Consider the following 20,902-nt stretch of genomic DNA (forward strand, 5'->3'; position numbering starts at 1 on the left):
ACACCGCGCGGAGGGATTTCCTGTACAGGCTGCTCCTGCACACCATCCACTTCCTCGCCCTCGTCTCTCGGCCGGACACGCCCTGGCGTGCCATCCTGCCGTCCGGCGGAGACGGGGGTTACCAGTGGGGGGCTCTCTACTCAGGGATCCTCCCGTGTTCCATCGGGGATCTGGGGTGGAGAGTGTTGCACGGAGCAGTCGTGTGCAACCGGCGGTTACGCCATTTCACGTACACCCAGGCCGCTTGTGATTTCTGCGGCCTGGAGGAGTACGTGTTCCATCTGTACACTGGGTGTGCGAGACTGCAGCCCCTGTTTGATTATTTGAAGGGGCTGCTCCTCAAGTTCTGGCTGCATTTCAGTCCCACGCTCCTGATCTTTGGCCGCCCGGTGAGGAGGGGGGCGGGCAGGTCGGTGGACGTTCTCGTGGGCCTGCTCCTGGGCCTGTCCAAGGTGGCCATCCACAGGTCTAGGATGATCGTGGTCCGTGGGGGCGGTCGCTCGGCCTGTCTGCCTCTCTTCGGCGGAATGCTCCGCGCCCGGGTGGCCCTGGAGATGGAGCACGCGGTGTCTGCCGGTACGCTCGAGGCTTTCTGCGGCCGGTGGGCACCGCAGGGGCTGGAGTGTATCCTGGACGAGGAGAATAAAATTTTAATTTGATCACTTGGTGTTGGTTTGTTTGGTTTTAGTATTTAAGCACACCCCACACCCCCTTCTTATAAAAGGGGGGCCTAACAAAATTTAAAAAAAGAAAAAAGGAAAAAAATAAATCTGAAAGTGAAAAAAAAAGAAAACAAAAATTCTGAAAGTTTCTCTTTGTTTCAATCTCTTGGAATCATAACTTTGAACGATTTGATAATAATTTGATATTTTCACTGAAGTGGCTTTTCATAATCTGGTCAAGTTTATTACTTGTTAGTGATTGTGATGCTGAGACAATATTCAAAGCAATCAAGTTGTCTTGAGTGAATTTGCAAACCATCCATTGGTCAGAGAAATGGAAATTCCATCCCATGGATGGTGTGAATCGTCCCCAGTTCTAATATCGAGAATGGGTGTGTCTGAGGATTGGCAGCATGGGGGCATCAACTGGGCAAAGCATTGTGGGATGCATCATTTTTAGTTTTGATTCTCATGAAATGTTGTTTGGTAAAATTCAGGATATTCAGCGAGAATGAGAGGCAGTGAAGATTACTGAATGCAATGTCACCCACACAAACATCTCCATTTGTGTCAGCTGTGGCTCAGTGGCAGCACTCTCACCTCAGAGTCAGAAGGTTGAGGGTTCAAGTCATCATCCAGAGACTTGAGCACATATTCTAGGCTGACTAAGGGAGTGCTGTACTGTCGGAGGTGCCGTCTTTTGGATGTGATATTAAATCGAGGCCTCATCTGCTCTCTCAGGTGGACGTAAAATATCCCACAGCACTATTTCGAGGAAGAGCAGCGGAGTTCTCCCCAATATCTGGACCAATATTTATCCCTCAACTAACATCACTAAAACAGATTATCAGCTCAATATTTCATTGCTGTTTTTGGGTCCTTGCTGGAGGCAAATTGACTGCCGCATTTCTTACCTTACAACAGTGACTACACCTCAAAGGTGCGAACTATGCAGCAGTCAAAGCTACCAGATAATCCACACTGACTCGTAAAATTATGGCTCAACAACGTATGAAATGTGGTGACATTGATATCCCAAAAGTGCCTTCAGAGATCATAATATCCTATTACAGCACAGAAAGAAGCCATTCAGCCCATTGTGCCTATGCTGCCTCTTTGAAAGTGCTATCCAATTAGTCCCACTCCCCTGCTCTTTCCCCCTTCAAGTATTTATCCAATTTCCTTTTGAAAGTTATTAAATCTGCTTCCACCACCCGATGAGGCAATGCATTCCAGATCAGAACACTGAAAAAAGTTTCGTGTCACTTCTGGTTCTTTTACCAATCACCTTAAATCTGTGTTTGCTGGTTACTAACCGGTCTGCTACTGGAATCAGTTTCCCCTTATTTACTCCATCAATATAAAGATATTAACATGGACTGACTGAAGACGGCAATTCTATCACACCCAGTGCAAGTCACAAGTTCCTAAACTTCACTTGGAAACACTGGATAATTACAGCTACAGCATCAACATTTGAATCCATTCATAGGGGTGAAGGAGATGAATGGAGAACCCATAGGATTTGGAAAGGTTGATTACAATTTGGTATGGAACACACAATAGGACTATAGGCAAATCGACACATTTATGGAGGAGCTGATTGTATTGTGTTTATGAATTCATGGCATTGGGATGTGGAGTTTCAGGCAAAATATCTATTTAACTTGGTTTAAATGAAATGGTGATCCAGTAGAATTTAGAATTGTAATCTAGTATTAACTGCACAATGGGATAAATACAAATTGATAGATTTATGGATGAGCTGCTTATATTGGGTTTATGAATTGATGGAACAGTAGTGGTATGGAAGAGTTTAGGAGCCTTATCTATTCAACTTAATGGTTCAAGTTAGTTGTTTAGTGCATTTACTACGTCTCCCAGAAGGAAGATTTTGTTTGCTGGAGTTTAGTTCGAGGTATTTTTTCTGTACCATACCCAATTTATTATTCATGGGGGAGATTAACAGGGGGTTGGAGGGCAGAAGATGAAAATGAAGGGAAATAGACAAACAGGGAACCTGCACTCCCCCATATGAGACCTATTTGACTCCAAACAAACAGTTTATTAGGAGTAATAGTGAGTGATTTCATAAGCTACCCCAACTACCTACTGAGGTCTGTAGCATCTTTGAAAACAAAGCATCTGGATTGTTCTTCCCCAGGCAGATACTATTCTTAAAAAAATTGCCTATTGGACTGAAATTACGAGTTCACTTTCCTTGTGTTTTATTGGAACAAAATGTTACAGCAGCTGATTTTGCATCATTAATGGGTTAAACAGTTGATAATATGCAGTACTAATAGGAACAGTAACTCATTACTGTATTGTTCTTTGCATTGAAATCAGCAGTAATCATTTTACTGCATAAATACAATTTACACTCAAGGCAGACACATTGGCCCTCAACACCCAAGTCACTACATTGATATGACCCCAGAAGAAAAAATGTCATAGGGCAGAATCTCACCCTAAAGCCAATACATAGCCCAATGTAATTTGTTACAACAGCTGAATTATGTTAATCTGAAAAATAAGAAATCACTCAATTGACAAGGAGCCAAAACCCAGTCTTCTGTAACAGTTTATTTCCAGTTACTATTACATTTCACATGAAGAGCCCAGGTCTCACAGCTCTTAGTACAAAGTCACCATTGCTACAGGATAGGGGTTCTTCAGATTATAAACAGGAGTACTGAACAAGAAGCTTTATCCCTGCAGTCAGTTCAATCACTCTCCCCCAGGGTGAGCTTGTCAAACAGGTACACTCCCATGCCATTCTCAGGGGCTCCCAGTCTCTTCAGGTTGGTGATGTGATCTCCAAGCTTCTTGATCATCTTCACTTGTTCATCCAAGTAGTGGGTCTCCAGGAAGTCACACAACTGGAAGAAAAGATGGAAAATAGTTATGTCCAGCAAGAGATGGAGGAAGATCTGAGCTTCTCCAAGGGTTTGGATTTTAATCTTCTTGGTCTGGAGGATAGTCAAGTGGTGCACTTTAGATTGATGCATTTTATACAGTAACTTTGCTCTATTAAGTGCTGAGATCCTGGGATCAGATACATTTACTTCCAATGCAGACAGTAGGGCAATCTCCCTTTCCTGTCTCCCCTCCCCAATAAAATTTGAGCATGACACCAACAAAGCTATTGGGTATGAAGATCTTTTGAATAGGCTCAAGGACAGTAAATTTCCACCACCTCGAACTTACCCAAAGGCCCACATTAAAAACTTACATGAGGGTCTGTCGCCTCAGTGGAGAGTTTGTGCAGATCCAGCAGACTCTGGTTCACATTCTTCTCCATCTGCAGAGCTCTCTGCATCGCCTCCAGACCATTGCTCCACTCATCCTGCTCTGGCTTCTGAAAAGGGAATCAGGTCTCAGCCAGTTCACTTAATGGATTAAACAAAATACACAAGAAAGTACTGAAGGAAAATAGGGGTGAAAAGCAATCAGATGTCCATGTTGCCATGAACCAATTGTCCCAAGAATATAGAATTACACCACCACAACCACGAGTCAAATAGTATAAATGTCTTTAAGGAGAAGTACTGAGGGACACAGTAATAGATGGATATGATAGGGCAAGATGAAGGTGGGAGGCAGCTCATGTGGAGCATAAACACCAGCATAGACCAGTTGGGCTAAATGTCCTGATTCTGTGCTGGACATTCTATGTAATTATGAGCATTAGAACAAATTGCTTTAGAAATATTTAAAATTGTCCATTTAAGGGGAGCCATTCAGAAGGCCACTCCATTAAATCTAACCTTGATATCCTCCAAGATGACTCGGCCCCCACGCTGATTCTGGAATTTCAGCAGTTTCTCAGCGTGCTCCCATTCCTCATGCGACTGCTCCTTGAAGAACTCAGCAAAGTGACGCAGGGCAACATCATCCCGGTCAAAGTAATAGGACTGGTGAGATCAAAAGTAGTTGGGTATCAGAATTATCATGGGTATTGTACATAAAGCCAACCTCAATATTTTGCTTTCTGTCAAGGGTTCAAGTCTCACTGAGCTTGTAGGCAGATGGTTCTGAAAACTAGCACAGGCTGACTTGCTTCACTAACCTGGTAGTGAGATAATCTCACTCCTAGCAATAGGGAAGCTGGCCAATGGAAAATTACCAATTCAGCTTTGAACATGCTCAACACAATATTTCACTTTAATCTTCACACCCAAGACTGAATTATATGTCTAGAAATTAGTGAAGGAACATAAAAGCTTACATCCTTTTCATGACTGAAATTTGAAACAAACCCCTTTCTACAACTACCACAAACAGCATTAACTTAGCACCTTCAACACTAAACATCAAGGCATTTCAGAGGAGAAACAGATACCAAGCAGTAAGAGTTGCATGACTAGAAACTGTTAGCATTTGAATGCTTTGAGAGACAGACAGAGGTAGGAAGGCAAAGGGATTAACAGTTACACTGAGTAGGACCAAAATGGCTGAAGGCCCTACCACCAATAGAGCAAAGGCAGAGAGAGAAGACAGACAGGGACAAGCTGGTACTTAAAAAGTGAAGGTTCAGAGCATAGAAACAGAAGTGGGACATACAGCCATTTGAGCCAACTCAATGATTTAATTAGAACATGGATCTGTACATAAACTCATCCTTCAATACCCTGACCCAACAAAAGATTTCAGTCTTGAAAGCACCAATTAATCCCCAACATCCACAGACTTTCAAGGGAGAGAGTTTTAGATTTCCAGTACCTTGGAGGGGAAAAGTGCTTCCTCACTTACCTCCTAAATGGACTCGCTCTAATTTAAGATTATGACCTCCCCACCCCCCCCCCCCATTGCAAGGAGAATGTGGGGAAAGACTGTGGAGAGATGTAGAATAGAGGGTAAGAAATATGAATCCCAGGCATTGAATGCAGAGTGCATTGCAAAACACAACTTCAATAGAAAGCTCAGACACCAGGAAAGTGAACAATTGAGATTTAAGATATAGAATGTGGTGCAACTACTGCAAGGAAGAGGGAGACATTTTGATAATGATAAATCACATTATATTACAGCTTTAAAAAGACACTCACCATCCATCAATTGGGGGGAGGGGGTGCAGATTAGAGAAAAGGCAATAGATGAGTTGGAGAAAACAGAATTTTGTAATGTCACATTAGAATCTCCAATGTGAAGGGGTCAAAGAAACAAAACTCACCATAGAAAGATAAACATAGGAGGAATAGAGCTCCATATTGATCTGCTTGTTGACACCATCCTCACACTCCTTGTGATAGTTCTGACACACTTGGGAAGCCATCTTTAAATTAACTTTAACAAAACTAAACAACTCTATTGAAGCAAGAAACTGAAAAACAGCCACCCAAAGCTCCATATTTATACTGCTGGTTAATCCTGGGCGTGGCAGCCTAGATGATGCGTGACAGTTGGCAATACCCAATCAGAAATTACATCCTCTCTCAGAACACCAATCAAGAAAAGGGAGGAGGGGAGATGACACCCAGAGCCAGTCAGAACTTTGAAGGAGGAGCATCATTGGCTGACAATTCAATAAAGATCCAATTGCTTTGACTTTCCTCAAACTGTAAAATCTGTTTCCGTGACCGGTGGGCACCGCAGGGACTGGAGTGCATCCTGGATCGATGTAATAAAATTATAATTTGACACTTATTTTGGGTTTATTGATTTACTGCACATAAACACAACCAACCCCCCCTCCCCTTCTTATAAAAGGGGGGCCTAAAACACAAAGAAAGGAAAAGCAAAAAAACCATGGCTGCTCTTCCATCCCACACTCCAAAGAAAAAAAAAATCTGATCGTGACCATATTCTTGACCATAATCGACCTTTCTTTGATGGACCAATAAGGGAGACTCTGGGTTGCCCCAGGGTCACCAAACATAAACCATCACAAGTGGCCCTCTCAGGGCACCACTAATATTGGATGGTCCAATCAAACTGAAAAGATACCAAAATAAGCATCAAGTGCCACCAAAAACAACAGGATACTTTCCCAATTAAATCAGGATTCTATTATTGATGTCTGAAAGACAGTCTATACCCTGCGGTGCCCAGCGGTCGCGGAAGGCATCAAGCGTAACGGTGGACACCACATGCTCCCTCTCCGGGGCCACCCGGGCACTTGACCATAATGGACCAAATTGTCAATTGGTGGATCTGCCCCCATCCCATCGGTTATGGTCACTGATCGTGACGGTTCAAAGATCCAGAACCACAGGTTTAATTGTTGTTTGCGGGTCAGTGTCTTTGAATAATTCTGGATGGATCCGTGAGTTGGTTATTTGGCAAGTAGCTGCGGGTTTGAGGCAACATCCAAACAGATCAGAGCCTGTGAACAGCAACCAACAGCGAGTCAGGCGAATGGAAAGTGGGTGTGATGAACGTGTTAAACACAAGTCCTTCAATACTCCATCAATTCTAGGGTCAGTGAGCATCTGTACACACATCGGCTGGAAAGTGAAGGGGGCCACGGCATGTTGAGTTCTTGTTTTGTCATCATGACATTTTACAAACAATAAAATGCAGAGCACTCCACGGGGAAGAGACTGTGGACCATTGACTGAAGGGATTTGTGGGTGGGGGGGTTTGGTGTTGGGAGGGATTGCGGTGAGAGGCAAACACTGTGTGTAGTGTTGGTTGTAAAAACAGTGAGCGACAGTGGTGAACAGACTATCTGGTATTTCCTGGGTTTGTTAATCCCTTGTTTCAATGATTAATCTCTTGTACTTTTTGGACAGTCAAACACCAAGTGGAAAGAGTCGAGTGGTGAATTTTCTCATTAGAAAGGGGAGTTACTGATATTTCCCTAAATCCGGTCAGGGAAGGATGGGGCCCCGTGGATATTTTGTGTTCCAGATCACATCAGAATACTGTCGGATCAACAACAAACAGCAGGCTAAAAAAAAAATCAAAGGTGGAACCTAGTGAAGGAAAGATGAAGCAATGAAAAGTGGGGTCGATGGACTGATCTGATCATATGATCCCTGTGTGAGAATAACCTGAACATCACTGGTGCAAACTCAGTTAAAGCTTTAAACAGACCAAGTAGTTGGTGGTTTAGCCTTTAATTAGATGGCTCTATTCTCCAACTCTTCAGTAGACTTATAAGTGGCAGTTTTGGCAATTGGGATCTAGTGTTATTTGGTTCCAGGCCAAATAAGATTACACAAAGATTGTATTCGCAAGGAGCGGGGAATGGGGCAAGAACTGTTTAATGAAACAGAATCCAGCAAGGGAAACTTAGAGGGGCTCTTAGATTTGCAACAGCAAATGGAAGTATTTTAGAGGCTATGGGGTCCAGGATATAAAAGGTGCAGGAGGTGAACAGAGACTGGAAAATAAAAATTGAGATTGAAACAAATAGCAGGAGCTGGACCAAAGTTCTGCACAGGAAGAAAAAGATGGGCTGAAGAGAAGGAGGAAAGAGCCAGGTAACCCTAGCAGGAACAATTGGAGATTTGGTCTTACTTTGCTCCAGGATTTTTGTAACTACTTCCTCATGTCCTACAATGGACAAGTCAGCAGCAATGTGTGGGGTTGTTTATTCAGAAGGTTAACTACTGTAATCACCATTGATGCCCACATCCCATGAACGAATAGTAATAAAAAAATGCACACTCTCCAAAAGGGATTCAAGCCTATGTGGAGGAAGAGGTCTTACTTTAATCAGATTACACTTTAATCTCTACTACAGAACACCAAATATTGAAAGCTGTTAGGTACAAATCTAATTTTGGCCTGATGGCCATCCTAGGCTGCTACAAAACCAAATTAAGCCTTCTGGAGGGGAAGGGGTTAAAACATCCATGTGCCCAAACAAATCAGATTTTATCACGGTGACAACCTATTTCTTAGAATGTTTTTTTGTTTGACGCAAGGCCACGTGCATTGGTGTTAGAATGTGCTCAATTACTGAAGAAAAGGAACCAGTTCAACATCAAAATGTTTTATTTCAGCTGCAAGAACACTCAACTGCAATGTTTGGAAGTTAATCTTAGACTTTGAATTCCATTCCCAGTTCAGAGAGATGGCAACATAAAACTTCAATACACAAGTTGAATATCTGCAACATGGACAACAGTCCAGTCACTCCTCCCCCAGGGTGTGCTTGTCAAACAGGTACACTCCCATGCCATTCTCAGGGGCTCCCAGTCTCTTCAGGTTGGTGATGTGATCTCCAAGCTTCTTGATCATCTTCACTTGTTCATCCAAGTAGTGGGTCTCCAGGAAGTCACACAACTGGAAAGGGAAAAATAAAAATCAAGCTAGCTACTTGAATCATTAGGTTCCTTTAATCTCACTTCCCTACTGGGGAATACTCAAGGTCTCATTACAAAATATGGCCAAGAGACTACTAGATCTAACTCCTTGCCCTCCCAGCCACTGGTATTGAAAATAAATGCTGCCCTGCCCCAGTCCCTCACCTAAAGTCAGTATCCATTTGAAGGTTCCCTTCAAGCCCAAGATATCTCAACCCTTGAAACAGATTGATTTCAAGGACAGATTTTAATGCTCACCTTCAGTAGATTTAAAAAACCTCAGATTTAGAAATGGAAAGTATTGAGCTGCATTCAGTCTGATGTGATTTTAAAGGACAGTGCTAAATTACACAATCCCAAATTAAAAATAAACCCAAAAGCTAAATGCCACTGATGCATTAAGGACTTACATGAGGGTCTGTCCTCTCAGTGGACAGTTTGTGCAGATCCAGCAGACTCTGGTTCACATCCTTCTCCATCTGCAGAGCTCTCTGCATCGCCTCCAGACCATTGCCCCACTCATCCTCCTCTGGCTTCTGAAAAGGGAAGTCTTTCAAGTCACAAAATGCTCAAGCTCCCATCTGCATCCCATGCAGTATTAATCTGAAACTAGCCTGAAACAAGAGGATGACTGGAGAGTGGAAGAAAATTGATTTTTGCCCTGATGTTAGCAACAAGTACTCTGTTCATTTATAATGCAGAACATGTGGCTCATTAATGAGAAAACATCTTCTCTGCTGTGGAGAAATTTTCCACATTCTGAAAGCTGGATAGAGGCTGCACTGGGGACCAATCATTCAATATGAAAATAAGCCTCAATAAATTACATTTGGTCCAGTCATGAACTCAACAACTGGCAGGTGGGTCATTAACCAGAGGACACACACATTGAAGATAATGGGCAAAAGAACCAGAGGGAAGATAGAGATTTCATATATAAACAGTGAATTGTTACAATCTGGAATGAAATGCCTGAAAGGGAAGCTGATTCAATAGCAACTGTCAGAACAGATTTTTATGTATAGAATCATGAAAAGGAATAATTTACAGCTCTCTGGGGAAAGAGCAGGGCACGAGGGACTAATTGGATATTCTTTCAAAGAGCCAGCACAGAAACTATGAGCCAAATGGCCTGATTCTATGAACAAACCTTGATGTCCTCCAAGATGATTCGGCCTCCACGCTGATTCTGGAATTTCAGCAGTTTCTCAGCGTGCTCCCGTTCCTCATGTGACTGCTCCTTGAAGAATTCAGCAAAGTGACGCAGGGAAACATCATCCCGGTCAAAGTAATAGGACTGTAGGCACAAGAGTCAATTAAACAATCATACCAAATTAAGATAGAGAACAAACATCAGTACAGTGATTTCACCATGGATCAGGGAACCAAGGAGTTTGATCATTTTTAAAGAGTACTCATATTTCCTAACTCAGTTCACCTGGTGAAAGTAGACAACAGGTGGCCAGTGGAGAATGGAATCACCTCAGTCTTTGACCACACTGAGCAACTCAACTTAAACCCAAGCTTGAGCTACTTGGCCATTCAGGTACCTCCTGCCCACATCTCAATTTATACAAAGCATTAACCAGGAAGTCACATGACAGGTCCTCCTTCAGTGTTGGATACTGTGACCAAGGTGCCGAAAGCTACCTGTTCCACCACAAGTGATTCAGAAAGACCAGGGTGCACAATTAGTCAATTAACTCATGCAATGAGTCTCCTCCTTTTAGAGGGTCTGTGTACTAGATCAGAACTTGTGACATTCCAAGAAAATAAGTTGTAACAGAGACAAACAATGTGAGAGGATAAAACTCAAATTAGTTCAGATCACTAAATTAGGGAAAATTTAGATGTACATTTGACATCTGAAAAACTTTTCCAAATCAATGATCTGAACTCACCACAAACCCCCACCCCCCATTCACATGTCAAGGATCAGCACAGCCCAAGGAGGGCTGACCTGCTTCACTCATGGTCTTGCCCAGTCCCATGTGGTCCAGGAGAGGGAGCATGCAGTGTCCACCAGTACACTCATTTGAGGCCATGACCAGTAGGCACCAGTGAAGAGTGAGATATAAATTTCCTTTTGCTCAAATTAGGCTTTATGTTCATTGCTTTGTAGCAATTGGGCACTTTCCTGATAACAACAGAGAGCAACCCAATGTCAGCCTTACTTGATTAAAAAAGGCACACATTCCATCAATTACAAGTTTCTTGCTATTGTACAGACAAGGGTTACACTCCATCCCAAACCTGAACAAAACTCCCTTCATTAAGCAAGAAACTCCACCCATTTTGAAAATTCCCAATTTGATTTTAGAAACTTTGAGAAGTTCAATTAAGCTTTTGGCTGGAAAAGACAGGTTACAAGATCAAGAGTATGGAGCTATGGCTAAGAATGCCCATGGATTTGTGTTTTGACTAAAGATTGCACCACAGGTGTTTCAAAGACCCCAACTATGGGCAAGTCACCTGTAACTCAAAAGACACTCACTGGCCAATGTACTGAATAGGCTTCTTTTTTTGGGGGGGGGGGTGGGGAATGCATTTCACAGTCTCAATGTAAACTCCAACATGGAAACTATATAAAAAAGGACCCAGACAATCCATTTGAAAGGATAATGAAACATCACAACTATAAAGATACTTAAAAGAAATATTAGAACAGCAAATTCAATTATTTTACTGAATTTAAAAGGTTAATTCACTAGAATTCAGTAAGTCTACATTAGTTAATAAGACAAAATACCCAAAGAAACCCAAAGCTCACCATAGAAAGATAAACATAGGAGGAATAGAGCTCCATATTTATCTGCTTGTTGACACCATCCTCACACTCCTTGTGGTAATCCTGACACACTTGAGAAGCCATCCAAACTACTTTTTTTTTAATAGACCAGCAACTGACTATAAACAATATGAACATAAGGACCTCAAACCTAAGCTGCTATATTTATTCTTTCAGACCCAACCCATCTTTAACTACAGGATGTGACATCACTGATGATAAATGTTTGGCAGCCAATCAAATAACTGCTTTCTCATCACACGAACGGAAAAAAACCCTAACCCCTCCCCCTGAAAAAAGTGGGGGGGGCCTAAAAACACCAAAAAAAAGGAAAAACACACAAAAACCCAATATCTTCAGGATCCTCCTTTCATTCAATCACTTCTCTTGTTCTATTTCATAAGTTTCTTCACTTCATTTTAACCTGCTGTTTGTTTTTATTCTGTGACCTGTCTGTTTTTTAACCTCTCTTTCTAATGATTTCTCCCCCTGCTCCTCATTTGTTCTGTTCTTTTCTCCCCATCTCCCCCATTCCCCAGAATCCCACCCATTCCCATGTCCCCTTGTAACACTGTGCAGTCTGCAGCCTGTGTGTCCATGTCCCTGTGCTTCAGTCAGCCTGAGTCACTCTCTTCAATAAAAAATATTCCTTCCACTACGAGCATGCTATCCAGTCCCTCGGTGCCATTGTCTCAATGTTACTCTTTTAATTGAACAAGAAGGAGACACTGAGTTTCTCTTTTTTTCTAATGGGTCTTTGAGCCCCAGTGTCAGGAACCCCGAAAACCTATTCAAGTGCTGTAAGAATGTTTTCTTGTGGCACACCCAATCATAGCAATGAAACCAAATTAAACCAAAATGTCACTGTCGTAATCAACTATCCACTCCAGTCCCCGGTCTCAAACATAACGGCAGACACTCCGTGCTCCTTCTCCAGGGCCACCCGGGCACGGAGAATGCTGCGGAAGAGAGACAGACAGTCGGAGCGACCGCCCCCCCATAGGCCATGTCTAGCCTGGACCTGTAGATGGCCACCTTGGACAGGCCCAGGACCAGACCCACGAGGACTTCAGTCCCACGCTCCTGATCTTTGGCCACCCGTTGAGGGGAGTGGGGAGTTTGGGGGGGGGGGGGGGGGCGCAGGCAAGTCGGAGGACATTCTCATGGGTCTGGCCCTAGGCCTGTCCAAAGTGGTCATCTACAGGTCCAGGCTCGACCCGGCCCATGGGGACGGTCGCTCCGACCGTCTGCCTCTCTTCCGCAGCATTCTTCGCACCGCGATGGCCCTGGAGAGGGCGCACGCGGTGTCTGCCGGTACGTTTGAGGCTTTCCGCGACGGATGGGCACCGCAGGGATTGGAGTGCATCCTGGGCCGAGATAATAAAATTATAATTTGACACTTATTTTTTTTTTGGATTTACTGCACATGAACACACCCTAACCCCCCCTTCTTATAAAAGGGGGGCCTAAAACACACAAAAAAAGCTGACTGCCCATAAAAAAAAAATTAAAATTATTATTTGACTCTGTTATCATTTAGTTTTTGGATTTTTAAAAAAAAAATAAAGTTACATCCTGAACCTCCCTCCCTCAATCTCATAAAAGGGGATCGAAACATACAAAAAAAGTCAACCTGATTCAAAACAAATCTGCTTAATTGAAAAAAAAATGTTCTGATTGGCCTTAAATACAATCTCGACTACGCCTCTTTCTTGATTGGTGTCCTCAGTGGGCGTAGAGCTCTGAATGGCTAGTGTGAGTTTTTACTCATCATCGGGAATGCCACGCCTTGTATTACAGGCAGGCTGTCCCCAGACATATAAATAGAAGAGTTTGGGAATGCTCTGCGCCTGGGTGGCCCTGGAGATGGAGCACGCGGTGTCTGCCGGTACGCTCGAGGCTTTCCGCGACCGGGGGGGCACCGCAGGGGCTGGAGTGCATCCTGGACGAGGATAATAAAGTTTTAATTTGAACACTTGGTTTTGGTTTGTTTGGGTTTTTAGTATTTAAGCACACCCCACACCCCCCCTTCTTATAAAAGGGGGGCCTAATAGGAAAAAGAAAAAAAAAGAGTTTGGGAAGACGTTAGCCTGGTTCAGCTAGTTAAAATACCTTCTTAGACAGTTAGAATGGATTCCCGGTGTGTTAGAACTATCACAAGGAGTGAGGATGGTGTCAACAAGCAGATCAATATGGAGCTCTATTCCTCCTATGTTTATCTCTCCATAGTGAGTCTTTTTTTTGGACCCTATTCAATCCCTCAATCTATGTACAGTGGGTGTATTTTTGAAACCTGTAATTGTGCAAGTTAAATTGAATTGTTATAAACAAACTGTCTCCCTGTTCCTTACAGTAATTGTACTATAGGCTGAGTTTCTTCAATCCCTGACTCACGTTCCTGGGCTCTGAGCTTCTTCAAATTTACTTTTGGAATACACTGCATTCAATGGGGGCATGATCCTGGTGAAAGGAATGTTATTATTGGTCCTTCACTAATTTCCAGATATACTATTGAGTGTCATAATTTCAAGTTAAGCAAGTATTGATTTGTGAGCATATTCAAGTAAAATTTTAATTAAAGCTGAATTGGTGATTATTTTCCATTGGCTAGCTTCCCAATTGCTGGGAATGAAATTATCCACCATCTTTACCAGATTAGTGAAGCAAGTTGGCCTGTGCTAGTTTTCATAACAATCTGCAGACCAGTTGAGTGAGCCAGAAAGCAAAATATTGAAGTTGGCTTCATGTACAATACCCATGATTGGTCTTTGAGATATCCAACTACTTTTGATCTCTCCACAGTCCTATTACTTTGACCGGGATGATGTTGCCCTGCATCACTTTGTCAAGTTCTTCAAGGAGCAGTCACAGGAGAAACATGAGGATGCTGAGAAATTGCTGAAATTCCAGAATCATCTTGGAGGATATCCAGGTTGGGTTCAGCAAACAAGTGGTCTTTTACATGGCACCACTTTGCTTGTTCCAATTTATATGGAATTTGCTTCACAGAAACAGGTCATTTGGTCCAACTGGTCTATGTTTATGTCCATGCTCCAGAAAAGCCTCCTCCCACTTTACTTGATCGAATGTGATCAGCATATCTTTCTATTTCTTTTGCACTCATGTACATGTCGAGCTCCCCTTTAAATGCATCGATACTAATTGTCATTAATTTGACTCTTGTGGTTGTGATGGCTTAATTCAGTAATTCTATATTCTTAACACAATTGGTTCATGGTAACATGGACTTTTACTTTTTCCACCCTATTTTCCTTCAATGCTTTCTGGTGTATTGTTCGTTTGTTTAATCCATTAAGTGAACTGGCTGAGACTTCCTTTTCAGAAGCCAGAGCAGGATGAGTGGAGCAATGGTCTGGAGGCGATGCAGAGAGCTCTGCAGATGGAGAAGGATGTGAACCAGAGTCTGCTGGATCTGCACAAACTGTCCACTGAGGACAGACCCTCATGTAAGTTCCTAATGCTGTTAATGTGGGCTTTTGGGTAAGTTAGAGATGGAGGAACCTTGCTGTCCTTGAGCCTATTCAAAAGATCTTCATTCCTAATCGGTTTGTTTGTTTGTGTCTTTCTTGGAATTTTTTGGGGAGGGGGGAGACAGGCAAGTTGGCCTATTGTGTACATTAGCAGTAAGTGTGTCCCAGTGACCCCAGGATCTAAGCACTTACTGTACAGTAAGTTTGCTCCAATGATGCAAAAAATGCATCAATCTGAAGTGCAACACTTGCCAATCCTCCAGACCAAGAGGATTAAAATCCAAACGCTCGAGGGGAAACTTAGATGTTCCACGATATCTCCTGCTGGACATAACTATTCTCCATCTTTTCTTCCAGTTGTGAAGCTTGGAGATCACATCACCAACCTGAAGAGACTGGGAGCCCCTGAGAATGGCATGGGAGTGTACCTGTTTGACAAGCACACATTGGGGGGAGAGTGATTAAACTGACTGCAGGGATAAAGCCTATTGTGTTTAGTACTCCTGTTTATAGTCTAGTCAGACCCCCATCCTGTAGGATTGATAGCTTTTGACTTTCTACAAAGAGGTGAGATCTGGACTCTTGATGTGTAATTGTCATTAACTGGAAATAAACTGTTTCTAACATTGCACTGGGTTTAGTCTCTTAAATTGAGTAGTAGCTTTTTCAGATTAATGACATTTAACAGCTCCAGTGTCGGGTTCATTTCTGAGTTGTTTTTCTTCCCTTTTGGAGTAATTCTGAAGAATTAGATGTTCAGGGCCACGTGTTGAAGGTCAAATTTCAATTCTGTGTAAACCTTGAATGCAAATTTCATTCATGCATTTGAATGATTGTGTTGAAAGCAGAAGTAAAGAGCAATGCTGTAATAGAAGTTACTGTTGTCACTGGTGTTGTGTGTTGTCTTTGATGTAACAAAATATTAGATATTGTAACTTTTTTGTTGTTCCACACCACTCATCCATCAATTCATAAAGTAAATACAATCGCTCCTCCATAAATCTATCATCCTTTCCAAATCCTACCAGCTCTCCCTTTGTCTCCTTCACACTTAGGAGTGGATTCAAAGACTCTGGATGCAATAGCTGTAATTATCCAGAATTTACAACTGAAGTTAAGAATGTAGTAGAGGATTGCAGTTTTGTGAACCCAAAAAAAACTTTTGAACTGTCTGGATACGTTAGAAGTATATGATGTCATATTAAACATTTCATATGTTGCTGAGCAGCAACCGAGTTGGGTTGGATTTGCTGGTGGGTTTGATGGCTTCATTGTTCAGACAAACCAGTCTTTAATGTGCTGAACTTCCATGTGCATCAGCTGCAAGTATTCCCTCCACAGATTTCAACTGGGCTAACACTGGTTAACTGTTCACACCATACAGACTATTAGGTTAATAATCACCCCGTACCCGACTGATGTTTCCTACAGTCTGCCTACAACGAGGCAGAGCTCTGCTTCTTTGTAGGTAGACTCCCTACAAGTATTCCATACATAATTTAAAGGTCCTGTGCAAAGCATAAATCAAGTACTCGCAGAGCCAGGAATCAAAGGACTTAATTGAAGTCTCTGCTGTGCACCTGCCTGGCTGTTGTGGATGAACTTGTGGTGTCCATCCATTTGGTCGAAGCTCTGCATGACTGCAGGTCATTCGCTACATCTTGGATCCTTTCTGGCCAATACAGGTATAAATACCAGCTATATTTCCAGTTCATGTGGGTCAACGATGCTCATGGGTTGCATCTCCCAAAAGACTAGTGTTTGTACAATGATTGGTGGCTCCAGCTGTGAATCACTTCCATCCCCTCCAGCCCATCTAAAAAAAAAAGTTTTATTCCAAGGCAACATATCTCATCACATAATCCAGGACTGAAAACCTCAACCATTTTGCAATGAAACCAGCTGTCAAGACTTTGGATCTCAGAGAAACACCAATGTGATGAGCCAGACTGTTGGAGAACATGAGAGTCTCATTTCGATCAGATTTAAATATTCTTTAGCCTCATTGAACGCTGATCATAAAAGGAACACGATGGAGAAAATAGAAAGAAAGAAAGACTCCCATTTCTATAGCACCTTTAACAACCTCAGGACGCCCCAAAGTGCTTCACAGCCAATGAAATACTTTTGAAGTCGAGTCACTGTTGTAATGTTGGGAACGGGGCAGCCAAATTGTGCACAGCAAGGTTCCACAAACAGCAATGTGATAATGACCAGATAATCTGCTTTAGTGATGTAGGTTGAGGGATAAATATTGGCCACTGGAGAGAATTCCCCTGCTCCTCCTCAAATTAGTGCCATGGGATCTTTTACAGGCAACTGAGAGAGCAGAGAGGGCCTCAGTATAATGTCTCATCTGAAAGATGGCACATCTGATGTGGGGAAATATGAGGTTATTCACTTTGGTAGGAAGAATAGAGAAACAGAATATTTCAAGAATCAAAGGACTTAATTGAAGTCTCTGCTGTGCACCTGCCTGGCTGTTGTGGATGAACTTGTGGTGTCCATCCATTTGGTCGAAGCTCTGCATGACTGCAGGTCATTCGCTACATCTTGGATCCTTTCTGGCCAATACAGACGACTCAAGTTGTGAGGCGCGGCCCCCCGAGGGAGGTTCCGGGGTTTGGCGCCGAGGAGGAACTCCGTCCGAACGGGGGTCAGGTCGGACGGGATGGCTCCGCACGCCTGAGCCGCCTCCACATCCCGAGTGGAGTCAGGGCCGAGCGCCGATTTCAACGCCCGGATGGCGATGGCCGCGTCCCCGGCACGCCACGAGGACATCCGTGCGGCGAGCGCCCACGGCTCCAACCAACCCGACCCACCGCCATCCAGGACGTCCCTGACTCTGGTCACCTGACCGGCCACGGCCCTCCGCACCGACAGCCGCGAGTGGCCGAAGCCGATATCGCGGAGGAACGGATTCCCGAGCAGCGGCTCCTGCAGGACGGCCGCTACCCCTGACGGGCGAGAGCTCCGACCGGAGGCGACCATGTTCCAGACCCTGAGCAGATCCTGGTAAAAGACAGGCAGCTCCTGCAAAGACATGCGGCCGCCCACCAGCGAGACGAACAGGAGCTGCGTGTCGTAGTTCAGGCCGTGCAGCTGGCGGAAAAAATACGTCGCCAGCGCACGCCATCTAAGAGGACGCTCAACGTACAGGTATCGCCGCAGCGTCCGAAGGCGGAAAGTTGCCACCTGGGTGCGGACGCACACCAGCCCCTGACCGCCCTCCCTAAGCGGGAGACTCAGGACCGCGGCAGCGACCCAGTGTATCCCTCTGGCCCAGAAGAAGTCGACGAACTTCCTCTGAATCTTGGCGACAAACTCGGGGGGTGGGGTCAAAGTGACCAATCTGTACCACAACATGGCGGCCACCAGCTGGTTTATGACCAGCACTCGACCCCTGTAGGATAACACTCGGAGCAGTCCTGTCCAGCGCGCCAGGCGAGCGGCGACTTTGGCCTCCAGCTCTTCCCAGTTCGCCGGCCAGGCTTCCTCGGCAGGGCCGAGGTAGACTCCCAGGTACCGGAGGTGCGTGGTACTCCAGGCGAAAGGCCTGAGCTCCTCCGGCAGGGAGTCCACCCGCCACTGACCCACCAGGAGTCCGGAACATTTCTCCCAGTTGATTCTTGCGGAGGACGCGGCAGAGTAGACCTCTTGGCACTCGTGCATTCTCCGCAAGTCAAGGGGATCGGTGACCATGAGGAGCACGTCGTCGGCGTAAGCCGAAAGGACGACCTCCACGCCCGGCTCGAGCAGAGCCAGTCCCGACAGCCTCTTTCACAAGAGGTGCAGGAAAGGCTCTACGCAGATGGTATATAATTGGCCGGACATGGGGCACCCCTGACGCACTCCTCTCCCGAAGCGAAGGGGCGCCGTCAAGGATCCGTTAACCTTAATCAGACACTCCGCGGCGGCGTACAGAAGTCGGATCCGGGCGACGAAATGCGACCCGAATCGAAAAGCGCGCAGAGTCCCGAATAGATACTCGTGATCCACCCTGTCGAACGCCTTCTCCTGATCCAAGGAAAGGAAGGCGACCGACAGACCAGCCCTCTGGGAGTGGTGGATCAGGTCCCGGACCAGGTGGATGTTATCGTGGATCGTCCGGCCCGGGACCGTGTAGGACTGGTCGGGGTGGATCATGTGGTCCAGCACGGTGCCGAGGCGAGCAGTCATCGCCCTGGCGAAGACCTTATAATCCGTGCTGAGGAGGGAGACCGGGCGCCAGTTTTTAAGGTTGCGGAGATCCACCTTCTTAGGCAGCAGGACCACGACCGCCCTGCGCCACGAAAGGGGCATCTCCCCGGTCGCCAGACATTCCCCCAGGACCCGCGCGTAGTCGCCCCCCAGGACGTCCCAGAAGGCCCTGAGGAACTCCACGGTCAGCCCGTCCAGCCCCGGGGATTTGCCCCTAGAGAGCTGGTGGAGGGCGCCCGTCAGCTCCGCCAAACTGAGGGGAGCGTCCAGACGCTCAGCGTCCTCCGGGCCGACCTTCGGCAGGTCCTCCCACAAAACTCTGCGCGCCTCCTCGCTGGACGGATCCGGAGAGAACAGAGCCTCGTAGTAAGATCGAGCACGGGCCCTGACTCCCTCCGGGTCCGAGACGAGGGACCCGTCGTCGGCCAACAGCGTAAGGAGCTGCTTACGAGCCCCCCGCCGCTTTTCCAGCGAGTAGAAGAAGGGAGAGCCGCGGTCCAGGTCCCGCAGGAGCTGGAGCCGCGACCTCACGTACGCTCCTCGGGACCCGACCAGTTGCAGGTCCCTCAGAGCGTCCTTCCTCTCTTCGTACACCTGCCGCAGGGCCGGATCCTCGGCGGCCTGACCGAGACGGGACTCCAGGCCAAGCACCTCCTGCTCCAACCGCCTGACCTCGGACTCCCGCCTCTTAGTCGACCCCCTCGCGTACTCTTGACAGAAGAGGCGGACGTGAGCCTTGCCCACGTCCCACCATAGCCTCAAGGAGGAGAAGCCTCCCCGCTTCCCTCTCCAGTCGCTCCAGAACAGACGGAACGAGTCCCGGAACCGCGCGTCCTCCAGCAGCCGGTTGTTAAAGTGCCAGTACGCGGACCCCGACCGGGCGCGGAGCAGAGCGAGCTCCATCCACACCAGGTGGTGGTCCGAGCACGACACCGGCCGGATGGAGGCCGACGGGACGCAGGAGGCGTACGCCCGCGAAACGTACAGGCGGTCGATTCTGGTGCTCCCCCCTCCGGCCCTCACAAAGGTGAACTGGCCGGAGTCGGGATGGAGATTCCGCCAGACGGCCACCAAGTCGAAGGACCCGACCAGGTCCCTCAACTTCTCCGTCGCCGTTCGGGCACGCGCGGGACCGGAGCGGTCCCTCGCCTCGAGGGTACGGTTAAAATCCCCCCCGAGGATAATGCACTCGCCGGCGTCGACGGAGTTCAGGTAAGTGGACACTTCCTCAAAGAAGCTCACTTGCTCGCCCTCGGACCAGGGGGCGTACACGTTCACCAGGTGAAGCGGCACGTCCCCGTGGCGAAGGGCTACGTGGAGCAAGCGGCCCGGCACCGGCTCCTTGACCCCCAAGATCTCCGGCTGAAAAGTCGGGGCCAACAAGATGGCCACCCCGCTCGAAACGCTGGCGAGGTGACTCAAGTAGACCCCCCCTCCCCATTCCAGGATCCACGTGGCCTCGTCTCCCGGAACGGTGTGGGTTTCCTGCAGAAAGCACACCGC

The 20,902-nt window shown here is 46.0% G+C and overlaps 3 protein-coding genes across 3 annotated transcripts in view; all 3 read right to left on the minus strand.

Annotated features, from left to right (window-relative positions):
* LOC137302074 (zona pellucida sperm-binding protein 3-like) overlaps positions 1-20,902 on the minus strand; it is a 243,342-nt gene that overhangs the window by 3,966 nt on the left and 218,474 nt on the right. The window lies entirely within an intron of this gene.
* Positions 2,697-5,965, minus strand: LOC137302070 (ferritin heavy chain B-like). Its single transcript, XM_067971759.1, has 4 exons — positions 5,839-5,965; positions 4,433-4,579; positions 3,898-4,023; positions 2,697-3,544 (listed from the first exon to the last, which is right to left on the minus strand). Exons 1-4 carry the CDS (start codon positions 5,938-5,940, stop codon positions 3,389-3,391), a joined length of 531 nt encoding a protein of 176 aa, XP_067827860.1. The 5' UTR covers positions 5,941-5,965; the 3' UTR covers positions 2,697-3,388.
* On the minus strand, positions 8,215-11,871 carry LOC137302072 (ferritin heavy chain A-like). Its single transcript, XM_067971760.1, has 4 exons — positions 11,691-11,871; positions 10,071-10,217; positions 9,331-9,456; positions 8,215-8,900 (listed from the first exon to the last, which is right to left on the minus strand). The coding sequence occupies exons 1-4, from the start codon at positions 11,844-11,846 to the stop codon at positions 8,748-8,750; spliced, it is 582 nt and encodes a 193-aa protein (XP_067827861.1). The 5' UTR covers positions 11,847-11,871; the 3' UTR covers positions 8,215-8,747.

This window comes from Heptranchias perlo, chromosome 35 (genome assembly GCF_035084215.1).
Source record: "Heptranchias perlo isolate sHepPer1 chromosome 35, sHepPer1.hap1, whole genome shotgun sequence".
Lineage (NCBI taxonomy): Eukaryota > Metazoa > Chordata > Chondrichthyes > Hexanchiformes > Hexanchidae > Heptranchias > Heptranchias perlo.

Coding starts and splice junctions, on each gene's coding strand:
- LOC137302070 (XM_067971759.1), bottom strand. CDS start 5,940: ATGGCTTCCCAAGTGTGTCAGAACTATCACAAGGAGTGTGAGGATGGT. Junction 4,580..5,838: donor CCTATGTTTATCTTTCTATG/GTGAGTTTTGTT, acceptor TGATCTCACCAG/TCCTATTACTTTGACCGGGA. Junction 4,024..4,432: donor TCATCTTGGAGGATATCAAG/GTTAGATTTAAT, acceptor TTCCCTTTTCAG/AAGCCAGAGCAGGATGAGTG.
- LOC137302072 (XM_067971760.1), bottom strand. CDS start 11,846: ATGTTCATATTGTTTATAGTCAGTTGCTGGTCTATTAAAAAAAAAGTA. Junction 10,218..11,690: donor CCTATGTTTATCTTTCTATG/GTGAGCTTTGGG, acceptor TTGTGCCTACAG/TCCTATTACTTTGACCGGGA. Junction 9,457..10,070: donor TCATCTTGGAGGACATCAAG/GTTTGTTCATAG, acceptor TTCCCTTTTCAG/AAGCCAGAGGAGGATGAGTG.